The 12,049-nt window shown below is 41.1% G+C and overlaps 2 protein-coding genes across 3 annotated transcripts; one reads left to right on the top strand and one right to left on the bottom strand.

Annotated features, from left to right (window-relative positions):
* Positions 1 to 372: 372 nt before the first annotated feature.
* On the bottom strand, positions 373 to 4,207 carry pgpep1l (pyroglutamyl-peptidase I like). 2 transcript variants are annotated; one of them, XM_085779247.1, is made up of 5 exons: positions 4,124 to 4,207; positions 3,987 to 4,039; positions 3,786 to 3,902; positions 3,271 to 3,497; positions 373 to 3,189 (listed from the first exon to the last, which is right to left on the bottom strand). In XM_085779247.1, the coding sequence occupies exons 1-5, from the start codon at positions 4,152 to 4,154 to the stop codon at positions 2,931 to 2,933; spliced, it is 687 nt and encodes a 228-aa protein (XP_085635373.1). In that variant the 5' UTR covers positions 4,155 to 4,207; the 3' UTR covers positions 373 to 2,930. The 2 variants fall into 2 exon arrangements, with proteins under 2 accessions (XP_085635373.1, XP_085635374.1); XM_085779248.1 differs by lacking the exon at positions 3,786 to 3,902 and having other exon boundaries at positions 1,160 to 3,189; positions 4,124 to 4,195.
* Positions 4,208 to 5,133: 926 nt separating this feature from the next.
* Positions 5,134 to 10,872, top strand: synm (synemin, intermediate filament protein). The gene is made up of 4 exons (XM_085779242.1): positions 5,134 to 6,045; positions 7,068 to 7,192; positions 8,534 to 8,613; positions 8,822 to 10,872. Exons 1-4 carry the CDS (start codon positions 5,248 to 5,250, stop codon positions 10,843 to 10,845), a joined length of 3,027 nt encoding a protein of 1,008 aa, XP_085635368.1. The 5' UTR covers positions 5,134 to 5,247; the 3' UTR covers positions 10,846 to 10,872.
* The last annotated feature ends 1,177 nt before the right edge of the window (positions 10,873 to 12,049 follow it).

Here is a 12,049-nt window from a genome sequence, read left to right as displayed (position 1 = left end):
TGTTTGCCTTAACCATGCCAACCATCTTTCAGTCACTCAAAATCTGCCCCATCCCCACCTTTTTTTTTTTTTTTTTTTTTTAAATTTTGTTGTTTTTATTACTTCAACAAAGCGCAATACAACGTCACCTCTGTTAATGTTAATACTTCTTCAACACGAGAACAGGTCTTATTGTTTGTCTTCATAATCACAGCTTCTGAAAAACCAAATTAAGGATGGGTTAAAGTCCAGGGAAGGGAACACACTTCAATGTCATGAATGGAAAAGGTCTTAAAAATAGAGGCTGAACAGTGAAAGTGTTTTGAAGGATTCTCCTCATCTTTTAAAAAATATTGCCTGGAGATTTTTTTTTCCCCTCTTTTGAAGTTTTTTTCTGTAGGAGTGTTATTTATTTATTTTTTTATTTTCCTTTTGTGATATCAGTTTAAATCACTGTATAAATGCCCCATGATTCAGTATAAAGTTGGATTTTTTGTATGTATTTTCTTTGGTGTCATGACTGGGGGACTTAAAAAACAACAACCTTTTTTTCTCCTTCAAGTATATATCTACCTCACTCTTTTTAAATATATGTATACATATGGAAAACAAGTACATCTCACTCTTTCTCATTAGTCTATACAGAAACCTCATCACCTGGATAAAACCCACAGGGATCTAGACAAACCTCACAAAGCGAACTAGGACAGGAGATGGAATTTAGGTGTTGTGAGTTCAGTCCACCAATTTCTGGCCCAGTGATTTGCATAACCTACATTTCTTCCTCTGAGCATACATAAGAAAGGACTGTGTGCTGCGGCCTCAACTGGTTTATATTATTGCATATGTTTGAAATATAACATTTAAATTTACACTCTTAATTCAACTGGGTTAGTTTAGAGCAGGTGCGGTACAGCAGGCGATAACACAAGAGGCCGGGGCACAGCATCAACATCACACATTCCATCTCCACCGACTCCAAACCTATTGCCACAACCTCAAAATCCTCAATAGACAGACCAACCTTCATTTTTCTCATCTAAAATGCATTTATATAGAAGTCTAAACGGTTATCATGAGGAATATTTAAAAAAGGGAAATGTTTTATCGATTTAAAAGAAAAATAATGTATTTGCTGTTCACCTGCAGCCTGTAATGATGCAAGGTTACAGCACAGCTCCACATTTTCAGCAACTTAAGTTTATTCCAAACATCCAGACCACACTGTTAAAGAAAAAAAATAAATACATTGAGTTATAAATATGGATCTGTACTGTGAATGTAATAAAAGATATTTCTGTACTTTCTACACAAAACAAAAAACCTTTATAGAGATAGCAGCAACTCCACCTCCTACATGTTTCTACCTTCAGGCCTAAATGAACAACTTCAGCAGTTTGTCAGTTGATGTTCAGTCAAAGCAGCAGAAAAAACTTTGTTCTTGTCACTAAGACTATTAGATTTGATCTTTTTTGTTGTTGTTGTACCCCTCTTTATGGCGATGTAAACGCCATTATCCTCTCTGTCCAAGTCTACCTGCTGAATGCTATGACCTTCTAGCTCTAGTGCTCATTTCCACTATCATCAGGGTGAATCTCTTCAGTGATCATTTTAAACTCTACACACCTTTTCTGGCCTGTTGTACTGCTACTCACAGTTATGCTGCTGGTTCAAAAATACTGTTGCCTCAGTGGATCTTAATTCTGTCCTCACAAATGTTGAGTTTAAAGGTGGCAACGGAGCTGTTACATCCCAAAGCTTAAAAAAAAACAACAACCTCACTTCTACTTTTTTACTCAAAGTGGCTGCATGAACGCAAGGGCTTCTGAGCCGGAGGCCATAAAATCAAATTGGTGTTGAAATAAATGCAAAAGCAATAACAATGCTAATAATAAATGGCCACTTGGTAATTTCTAATGTGAAATCTGGGTGCTCAATCTTGGTTCTTCTTTAGCATTATATCTGTGCACTATTGAAAAGAATAGCAATCAAAGAGTGAACAGTCTCTTGGTTGAAAAACAGTGCGAGTGCTGCTGAATTACATTGGTACAGAAATCACCACTGACAAGCAAACATCATGTGTAGTTACTTAACATATCTGTGCATTTATGTTTTGTTTTTTTTCCAGTTTGGATGTATGTAATGGTAAATATTTCTTATATAACTTCAGCTTTTCAATTCTGGTAGTAGACGTTATACATTGACCTGTTGTGAGGTGAATTGCTGTTGAATTACTGGAAACCATTAGATCCCAAACCTGTCACAAACTACAGCATTTAAGCAAATATGTGGACATAGTATACAGGACAGGGATGTTGCATAGATTACGGGTAGACACAGTGAAGAGTAAACGACATTAATAGAAATAAATAAACAAAAAATGATAGGCCTACGTTTACAGCTTCACACTAGTTGCTTTTTTTTTTTTTGCATTACCAGATTTTCAGCATAAATACAGAGTCACTTACTAGAAAACATTCAACATATTCATTTAATCATTTTTATTCTTCCAAATGTTCTTCATGCAAACCTCAGGTTTATGGAGGATGCGTCAGTGCATTCAAACTGCAATAATAAGTTTGAGGTTTATCATTATCATGCCTCTGTCTTTATGATTTGCATTCCTACACCTTCTGAGCGGGCCTTGGTCTACTGCTATTATCTTACTATAATACTTTCACAAAATCTGTGTTCATTACCAGATTGGGGGAACGAAATAATCAAAAACCTTTCACTAGACTTGTCTTCTTTCAAACTCTATATCTGAGGCCTCAAAGTTTTTTCACACCTATAGCTGGGATGGTGTATTTTTGACATGCCATCTTCCAAATGTGTATCTGAGAATTTCTTGTATTTTCTTTTTCTTCTGAAATTTTGAATAAATAAATGAATGAGAACTTTGACTGCTTGTTCTACTTGATTCCCTCTGAAGACATGCTTTTTGATCCACGTCATTCAGTGATGTGGTGTCTCCCTGTGTGCTGCTGTGACATGGCTTTACTAGAAGGTCTACCAGAGTGCGACTGCTCGTCTCCTCGTGCTGTTTCTGAAGGGTGGCCCAGCTGGGTGAGCATGGTCTGAATGATGGTCTGCAGCAGAGGTACCAGTCTGTCAGTTGAGGCCAGGCTGCCAGACGTGGGTATGTGGATGAGGGCTGCCCTCCCCTGCCCGTGATACAGGGAGCAGTAATAGACAAAGTCACACAGGTACCTGAGAAGACGACAGAAAGCATGATCTCATAGTGATGCTGAGAGTGCGTCTCCTCTCCACAGAGCAGAAGCAGAAGCCTACCTGCCAGCATCTCTTGAATGAATCACCTCCATCCCTGCTTTTCTGAACTGTTTGGACACAGCACTCATGTTGACGACAGAGCAGAGTTTCTCAGGTCCTCCATCCACACAGCAGTGACTTTCAGGACAGAAACAACACACATCTCTGTCTCTGTAGCCACTGTTCTTCCCTGTTTGCTCCAAAATGACGACACTGGAGCCTCTAGCTATGCCCAGATGCACTGCAAACTGGAACAAACACAAAGTTTTTACAGGCTCATGGGCATCTTGCTATAAGAAATAAACAGATTGTCGTTATTTATGGTTTGATTCTGGTGTTAAATTAGCTAAAGTACAAGTTTTGTTATCTACTCCTGAATTGTTCTTTGAAGCAGCATATAGGCCTATATTTTGGAAAATAAAATAATCACCCACCTATAATTGAACAGTTGAGCAAAAAACCGTAATAGAATATTCAGAATCAATAAGTTTGCAGTTTGATTTAAGTGTCTGGCTACAGTCATAGTCATATTTTACCTTTGGTTTCAAGGTTTGCCAAATATCAGCAATGATTTGCTCAGCTTTAGTATAAGCCACTGGCACCTCTTTAATGTAAACATCAGTCCTCTTTCCCAGTCCGACCAACTTCAACCCCTATAATAAATCAAATATTCAGATATTTTACTTTTATGGCCTCGGACTTTCAGCACTGACCGGTGTTTAGTTCCCAAACATTACCTGGGCTGCTTTCCAGCTCGGGTTCACCAAGAACTGTCGAAAAGGTCCAAACCCTAGAAAAGATAAGAAATCCCACCTGAAAATAAATAAAGACCAGTAGAGTTCGTGTGTTCGTGACTAAACACGCGTTTCTGTACCAGTAATGACCACAGTTTCGTCTCCACTCATGCTGCAGTGACGTTTACTCTGGTTTCAGTGAGAACAGGTGGGTTCATGTCAGGTCAGGATAGTGAAAAACAAGCCCCGGTCCTGTCGTTCACCTCTTTGTCCACTTGGCGGAGCTATTTCCCACAAAGAAATACTGTGGCAGGGTGAGGAAGTGATGCATTCAGGCGCCTGCGGTAAATTCGACAACCAATTGACAAGTCCAAGTCTTGAGCATCTCATCACAACCAGATTGAGAGCCTACTTTGTATAGACCAACTTAATCAATAAAATTACAATTTCTAACAAAAAACAACAACAAAAACAATATTGATGTCAGGGGCCAATTTTGGAATAAAATAAAACCGGCAATACTTAATAACCCAAGAATAGCTATTTTGTTTTTCAATTGTCTGATGAAGAAACACTGTGCTTTTTCTACATCACATAATGATTAAAGAGGCTGTAGCCTAAGTCCTGTCAATACCCAGATGTAAACCATTATAAATCTCCCATTCAACATGTTACCTAAGAGTAAATGAACATTACCAGAAAAATGTAGCCTACATGGAAAGGATAGCAATATAGTTCTAAACAGAATAATATTTATTCCTACTTCTACATGATTATACTGACAAAGTTTTGAACGTGAAATTTGCAACATAAGTAAGCTAAAATGTCTGGAAAATAGTGTAGCATAAAGTAGGCTACAAGATTTTAAAAGTGATGAGGTTAAATTTTTAAGCTGCACGCAATGAAACAACACATTAGATTTCGTTGGGGAAAAAAGTAAGTTCGGCTGGATCCATCGTTCGCTGTGCTATATTTTCAGCAAAAAGGTTTAATTTTTAGTTCAGTCTCAGTTGTGTTTACCACAATATTTCAGACTGCACCTAAATGCATCATCACATCTGCCAGGGACACGGGCTGGGACGATCCTGTGAGGCAGGACACGCCCTCCTCCTCCTGCACTTGTCAAAGGGCACTGATCGCAAATTACATCGCAGTTGGGCCCAACAGACGCATTTGACACCAGGCAGCTCGTCTCCTTAAAATTAGCCCGATCCAGACTGGACAGCATTACAAACGATCCTTGATATTACTGTTAGATGTCACGATGTTGCCTTTCAAGAGAACTTTTGACAGCGAAAAACAACAGCTCCAGGAGCTCAACAGCAGACTTGCCCAGTACCTCTCCAGGACGAAGCAGCTGGAGCAGGAAAATGCGCATCTTATCGTCGAGATAAATAAACTGAGGCAAAAGAAGACAGCGGAGTGGGAGCCCAAGTACAAGGCAGAGATGCGGGACCTGAGGAGAATGGTGGGGCAGCTGTCGATGGAGAAGTCCCAGGCCGAGATGGAGAGAGAGAAACTATGGAGGGAGCTGCAGATGGTCCAGTCCCTGTGCAGCGAACAGACCGGTGTGTGCAGGGACATCAGTGGCGAGCTGAAAGGCTGTGAGAAGGAGCTGCACGTCGCCCACAAGACCAACAGTGACCTGGAGAAGCGTTTATATCAGCTACAGACCGAGTATAAGCGTTTGGAGGGTGCGCACATTCAAGAGATGGACCATCTCCGGCGTCAGGTGGAGGCCCGGGTGGTGCCCATCCTTACGCAAACTTACCACGGGCCCCCGACGGTCTCCATGGAAGAGGTGCAAGAGTACGCCCGGGGTATGTCCGAGGGTTGGACAGAGACTTTTGAAATGTATCAGAGGAAGGTGGAGGAGATGGAGCAGGAGATCAAAGCGGACCAGACCATGCTGAATGAGCTGCAGAGGGAGAAGATGCTGTACGCTTCAGAGTTGGACAAATTACGCACGGAGGCGGAAAAACAAGGGCATATTCAGATGCGTCTGGAGGAGCAACTGATGCACATGCAGGACAAATTCCAAATGGACTTGGGTGGATATCAGGTGAGAGGGTAGAGAGAGTAAAATCAATATCACAAGAAACTGTTCCATCTGAATGTGTGTTTTTTATGAAGCATCTAAATACAAATTAGAAAACAGTATAATCTCCCGTTGATCCCACTGCTGGGCGATGAGAGCGGCTACTCCCTCTCGTACGTGCCACACCCACTGTCTTTAAAGGCACCGAGGAAGCTGCGGCTGTCATGCAAAATATCATGAATACTATTATTATATTATCACATATCAAGGCTGAAATATATAAGAGGAATACCTGGGGTGTGTGACATCCAGTAACTAACCTCTCCTTGGCCTAAAAGCCTTTAAGAGTAGTGGATGATGGCTCTGAAATGAATGTCCCTCCTCCACCTCATAATGACATCACCAGCGTTAAAGTGGTGCCTGACAAGTTGGTGTTCTGATTACTGTTAAAAGCATTTATCGTGTGCAACATTTGACCTCAGAATAAAAGGATTGAACAGCTTCAGTGGGCGAACGAGACACTGCCTCCCCAGGACTTTGTTGCTGCTAGATTACAGGAGCCACTTAAACCAATTAGCTGTCAGACTGAGAAATCCTTATTAGCCTTCCTAAAGATGGAGCACCAAGCAGGTCAGCCAGCTACAAATGACTGTACTTGCTCTACAGAGTGGTGCTGCCTCCAGTATTGCAACAAAGGCACATTTGTCACAGTTTAAGGCCAAGTTCAACATTTGAATTCATTATATTGTCTGTATGATGAATATAGGTAAACAAATATAAGCAACAGGGACTGAAACACAGAAAAAAACAATTCACATTAGTTAACAACTCTGCAGGCAGCTATAAAATAAAATGAGGTTACACACTCTATGGTTAACGAGGAAGCCAAATGCTCGCTGTATTTTCAGTTAAACTGCTGGAATAAACAAAAAAAATAAACATTTTAATACCCAATGGACGGGTTGTAGACCTGTAAAATTAAACTATGTGAAAAGTGAAAACGTCTCTTCTGTTTTTGTCTGTGCTTTTTATTTTCACCACCCCAGATGATTATTGACCAGCTGGAGCACGAGAGGAACGCAATGGCCAACACCATAGAAGAAAAGATGCGAGAACATCAGCACCTTCTCCAGGTTAAGATGGATCTGGGCATGGAGGTGGCCTCCTACAGGTGATGAGCTGATTTGTTCTGTCAGTTGTCCAGTCAAGAGACTTAAATCAGTTATCACCATGGGTAAAACAACAACAACAACCTAGCAGTCATTTTGATCTGCCTTTGTAGGGAATAGCACAGGCGTTGCAAATGAGTTTTGAAAGGTACAGTGCATCCGCTTTTTGCGGTGACATTTACATGCTTTCAACAAGAGATTATTGTCCAAAGCAGCCCCTGCTGCCTCAAGTACTCTTAGCTTAATAAGCTATTCCATCAAATGCACTGGAACAAATCTTGCTTCTAGTTGGTCTTGGCACTAAGTGCTCTGATCTGAACACTTGTGCCTCGACAGATAAACTGAAAAGCAGTAACCCAGGTTTACTATCATATAAATACTTGTATACACATCTAACAGAGATGTTCAAACTTTCAAACTGTGGTTTATTTTAAGTGTCGATGCAAAACAAATAATATCTGGCATTTCATACCTTGTAATTGCATGTCCGGTTGTCATGCTCCAAACAGCCATATCACACGTGGTCACTTATACAGACTATTCTTACTGAAAGGAAAAGTTATTTATTTATTTATTGGTTGAACAAACACACTGAATTTCATGTTACAAGGTTATATCTGGTTGTTTTTTCTTGAGTTATTATTTGAAACATCATACCATTATCAACTCTAACTTCATTTGTCAGAATATCTAAACAGTTTACAGCTCACATGTTGCCCAATATTTTATTAGTATTAAGCTAATTCCAAGGAAGTTGTCTGTTGAAGGCTACCACTCCATTATTTCTGTATATGGCAGGTTCTCTACTGGCACATCTGGTTTGTTTTGAATATTTGGAATATGCAGAATGTTTGCTCAGAGACGTGGCCATGGCATGTGTTTCTGTCAGGAGTCGGCTTCTGCAGGATTCACAAGGACATGTGTGGACAGCCCCACATTGTATTTTTAGGTCAGTCTTTCGGAAGACAGTCTCAGGAGAGGTTGTTCCCTTATGATGGACTTTGCTTTGCTCTTGTTTGTATGGTGAAACATGGCTGAGGAAAGGTGAGCTTTCTTAACGAAATTACTACATGGTCTTTATGGCATGACTCTGGCTTGTTGTGTTTTTGATGATTGCTACCCTATATGGTCAGGTCCGGGGCTCATATCGTCTTGTAAGCCTGTTGCGTTTAGTTTGAGAGACTTGAGATGGAAGAGCTGAAAGATGTACACCATCTTCTGAGGTATTTATATTTTATTTTCTGTGTGTGAGTGAAAAATAATTAGATTTAAATAGGGGGATAAGTAGTGGTCGTAATGACATATGTGCCTTTGTCTAAATATTTTGTTTATTCTTTGTTCAGGGCTCTCCTGGAGGGTGAAAGAGTGGGTCTGCAAGATGCCCAAAGGAGAGTGGGTCAGCATCAGAGAGAAAGAATAATAGGTATTGTATTGACCGGTATCAACTTATTTGTTAATATTGACACATTAATCACAAGAAAACTCTTTAAAACTGGTGTTAAATGTGAGTATATGTCCACATATTTAGCCACACTGAACAATTGATTTGTTTTAGATGTAAGGAGATCTGACTACTTATGACATGTCAATGCATGAAGTAATTATTTATGCTAATTACTTCTCGGCCTTAGATATCAAGATGCCAGCCCAACCCTACAAACCAAGAGCTTCCACCTTAACCACCAGACAACATATGGATGTCAGGTACACGGCGCCAACGTCGAGCCTGAGAAGATCCCCCGTGCCTCCCTCTGGGTCCATAAGCCCCTCCAGGGTCATTCCCATTTCAGTTGCAGGCAAATCTCGTTATCAGAGTCCTGAATCCAGAAGGGACATGATCTCATTTGCCAAAGCTCGGGCTGCTGCTTCCGCCCCTGCTACTACCACTGCTGCCACAGCTGCCAAAGATAAACAAACAGTCCAGAGGGAAAGCCATGTGAGTCAGGTTGTGCAGAAAGCAACAGGAGAGGAGAAAACTGTGAAAACCAAACGGGTCTCTCTGGCGGAGGAGAAGATCAGTCCCATCAAGTCCTCCACTGCTGAGACCAAATCAGTGAGAGTGGTGTCCCCGCCAATGATGAGCCTGAGTGTGAAAACAGAGACAGAAAGCAAAAAGCAACTGTCAGATGAAACAGACACAGGTCATGTTTATGACGGCGAGCTCAAGGACAAAGAGAGAACAGGGCCAAGTGAGAAGAAGATATTAGACTCTGTGTCTGTAGAAGAGATCATTGAGAAAGTGATGAGGCCAGCAGGTATGGAAGCTAAGCCTTGCTCATCTGGAGAATCCAAGATTGTATATCATGTGGAGAAAACTCAGCAGGAGGATGGCAGCACCAAGACACAGATCGTGCTGGAGTCCAAAATGGAGGAAGAGCTGGATATTTCTGAGGACTCTGCCCTGGAAGAACTCCTGAGCCAAGGTGTGAAGAAAGTGTCACTGCAGGACATCAAGGACACAGCAACAGGAAGCATGATCAAGGATTTGCTCAGTGGCCTTCAGGGAGCTGAGAACCTGCAAAATAAGTCTGTCAACGTAGAAATCATCGAGGAACCAGTCGACTCTTTCAGTGATGAGGAGATTGAGGTTGAACACCAGTCCAGATCTACTTTTTATGAGCCCTCATCAACATATTTCCAAATTGAAGAGCTAGAAAATGTCCCTCATGATGTTCAGGTTCAGAGGAGTGACGATGATGTCACGAAGACTTCCATGGGAGATGCAGATCACTCCAAAGGTGGATCTGTTCATGTTGAAGAGGTCTCTAGACAGAGTGAATCTTCATATTTCTCCCATGACCAAGAGCCTCATGAATATTATGTCTCAACACCAGATGATAATCTTTCTGAACCCGAGGAGGGTGGTGGCATTACCTCGTACGGCCATTACGGTGTCGTGGATGACTTGTCAGATGAGCGGTATTACCAAGATGAGAGTCTGCCACTGAAAAGAGTGATTGTAGAGGAAAGTGACGAGTACAAGTTCACGCCAGGTGATCGCTCGTTTGTTAAGGAGAGTTTTCCAGAGTGCATCATTGAAGAGGAGGTTCGTGTTTCCCCCGTCGTCCAGGAATCAGTGCTTGGGTTCCTGAGAGAGGACACTTTGGACCCCAAAGAGCAGTTGAAGGGAGCTCTAGAAAAGATACAAAGCTCAGTTTCGGGTCCACTGAGGGAGGAATTGGCTTTCCTCTCAAAAGTGAGCGGTGAAAGTTCACAGAATGTGGCTGTCAAAAAAGTGCAGCAGTCAACTGACAATGGCACCATGACTATAGTTGCTGAGCTAAATGTCTCTCAAACTCTGGAGGACTCAGGCCTGCTGGAAACAGAGGAGGATCTGTCTGATGAGCAGATCATGGCAGCTCTCAGGTCATCTAACCTAGGGCTTGAGAAAGCCTTCCAGGGTGGGGCAGGAGGATACAGCTACAAAGTCACCAAAGAAGAGGATGTTGCTCAATCTGTGTCTGAAATCACTGAGAAACATATCAAACTGGGGCCGTCAGAGAAGTCCTTCACCTTCCAGATGGATGTACAGAGCAGCCGTTCTGAGGCGGCCCCAAACCAAGAGCTGCAATCCCAAATCCCTGAGACCCAAGTGAAGGTTTCTGAAGAGAAAAAAGTTGCAACAATTTTCCTTGAAAGTCCTGAAGATGAGTGAGAAAGAATTTGTTAGAAAAATTTTAAATCCCAGAGCTTGCCAATGCATCATTTGTGCACATACAGAGGTTGTTCCGATGCAGCACTTAATCACATTTGGCGTTAATGGTGATTGTAGACACTGTAATGATGCTGTAATTCTTGCAGTATAACATTATATAGCTAACTGATTTTGGTATGCTCATTTACTTTCCCCATTTAGAGTGTGTTACAACCTAATGCACCTAACTGCACCTGCACTGCAACTTCTTTTTCCAGATTAATACATATTTTATTGATATTCATTGTGGCAGCATTAAGAATACTCAATGCCAACTAATATGAGCAAGCTTAAATTATAAGGATTATAACATAATTGTAGCAATTTCTTAATGTAGTTCATACTGATGGAGTGTTGCGCTGGTTTGTGTAATCCTTCTATAGCTTGCGGTTGATCTTAAGACTGTCTTGTTTACTCTCTAGATTTCTCTATTTTTGTACTAACCTGTGCTGTTCAGCTTAAACAGCCTGTTCTGCAGTTTCCAACACACCATCAACCCAACAAACAAACACACCGTGGCTCTGTCTACCATGGTGTTACTTCTACTTAATCAAGATTTTGTGCATACCAATATATGACAGTTGGAGTTATGAGGTGCTGTGCACCGTTTGCAGAATGGACCTTTCATTTTTCTTTTGTCTCAGGCACTGCTACTAAATGGAATCACATTAGAGACTTATATACTGCATTCTGGAAGACAAAGGTTTTTTTTAAGGAGTAGTCACTAGTGTTAACAGAATAGTTCAGCTTGTAACTGACGGTATGGGGGAGTGATGCAAAGGATGGTAATTTGTCGCATGAGATTTTGGAGGTTTTGAATGCTAAAGTCAAGGTGTAGAACAAGTAAAGGTGACACTTAAAAGTGGCTCACAAAGTTTGGTATTGTGAAATTATTTAACTTTACTCACAACTAAATGGCACATAACACATTTTGAATGATCAGAAAAAAGAACTGCCCATTATGCAACCACATGTGGTTTACAATCTCAATGTAATCAATGTGAAAAATGTTTGTTTCTTTACGTGTGTCATTACCATTTCCAGTTTTGTGATTGAGTTTGGAATTTTAAATGGTGCATTTATACCATTTGTAACTCCAGAGAAGGGTTGTTTCCAGAGTTGTTTGAAATTTGAAAAGCTAACAGTAAGATGACAGAAGGAAAAA

This window comes from Trachurus japonicus, chromosome 6 (assembly GCF_045865225.1).
Source record: "Trachurus japonicus isolate A0001 chromosome 6, Traja_1.0".
In the NCBI taxonomy this organism is placed as follows: Eukaryota; Metazoa; Chordata; class Actinopteri; order Carangiformes; family Carangidae; genus Trachurus; species Trachurus japonicus.
Note: the sequence above shows the minus strand (reverse complement) of the source record. Positions and strands in the feature narration are given on the sequence as shown.

Coding starts and splice junctions, on each gene's coding strand:
- pgpep1l (XM_085779247.1), bottom strand. CDS start 4,154: ATGAGTGGAGACGAAACTGTGGTCATTACTG. Junction 4,040..4,123: donor CGAAACTGTGGTCATTACTG/GTACAGAAACGC, acceptor TATCTTTTCTAG/GGTTTGGACCTTTTCGACAG. Junction 3,903..3,986: donor CGAGCTGGAAAGCAGCCCAG/GTAATGTTTGGG, acceptor GATTTATTATAG/GGGTTGAAGTTGGTCGGACT.
- synm (XM_085779242.1), top strand. CDS start 5,248: ATGTTGCCTTTCAAGAGAACTTTTGACAGCGAAAAACAACAGCTCCAG. Junction 6,046..7,067: donor TGGACTTGGGTGGATATCAG/GTGAGAGGGTAG, acceptor TCACCACCCCAG/ATGATTATTGACCAGCTGGA. Junction 7,193..8,533: donor ATGGAGGTGGCCTCCTACAG/GTGATGAGCTGA, acceptor TTCTTTGTTCAG/GGCTCTCCTGGAGGGTGAAA.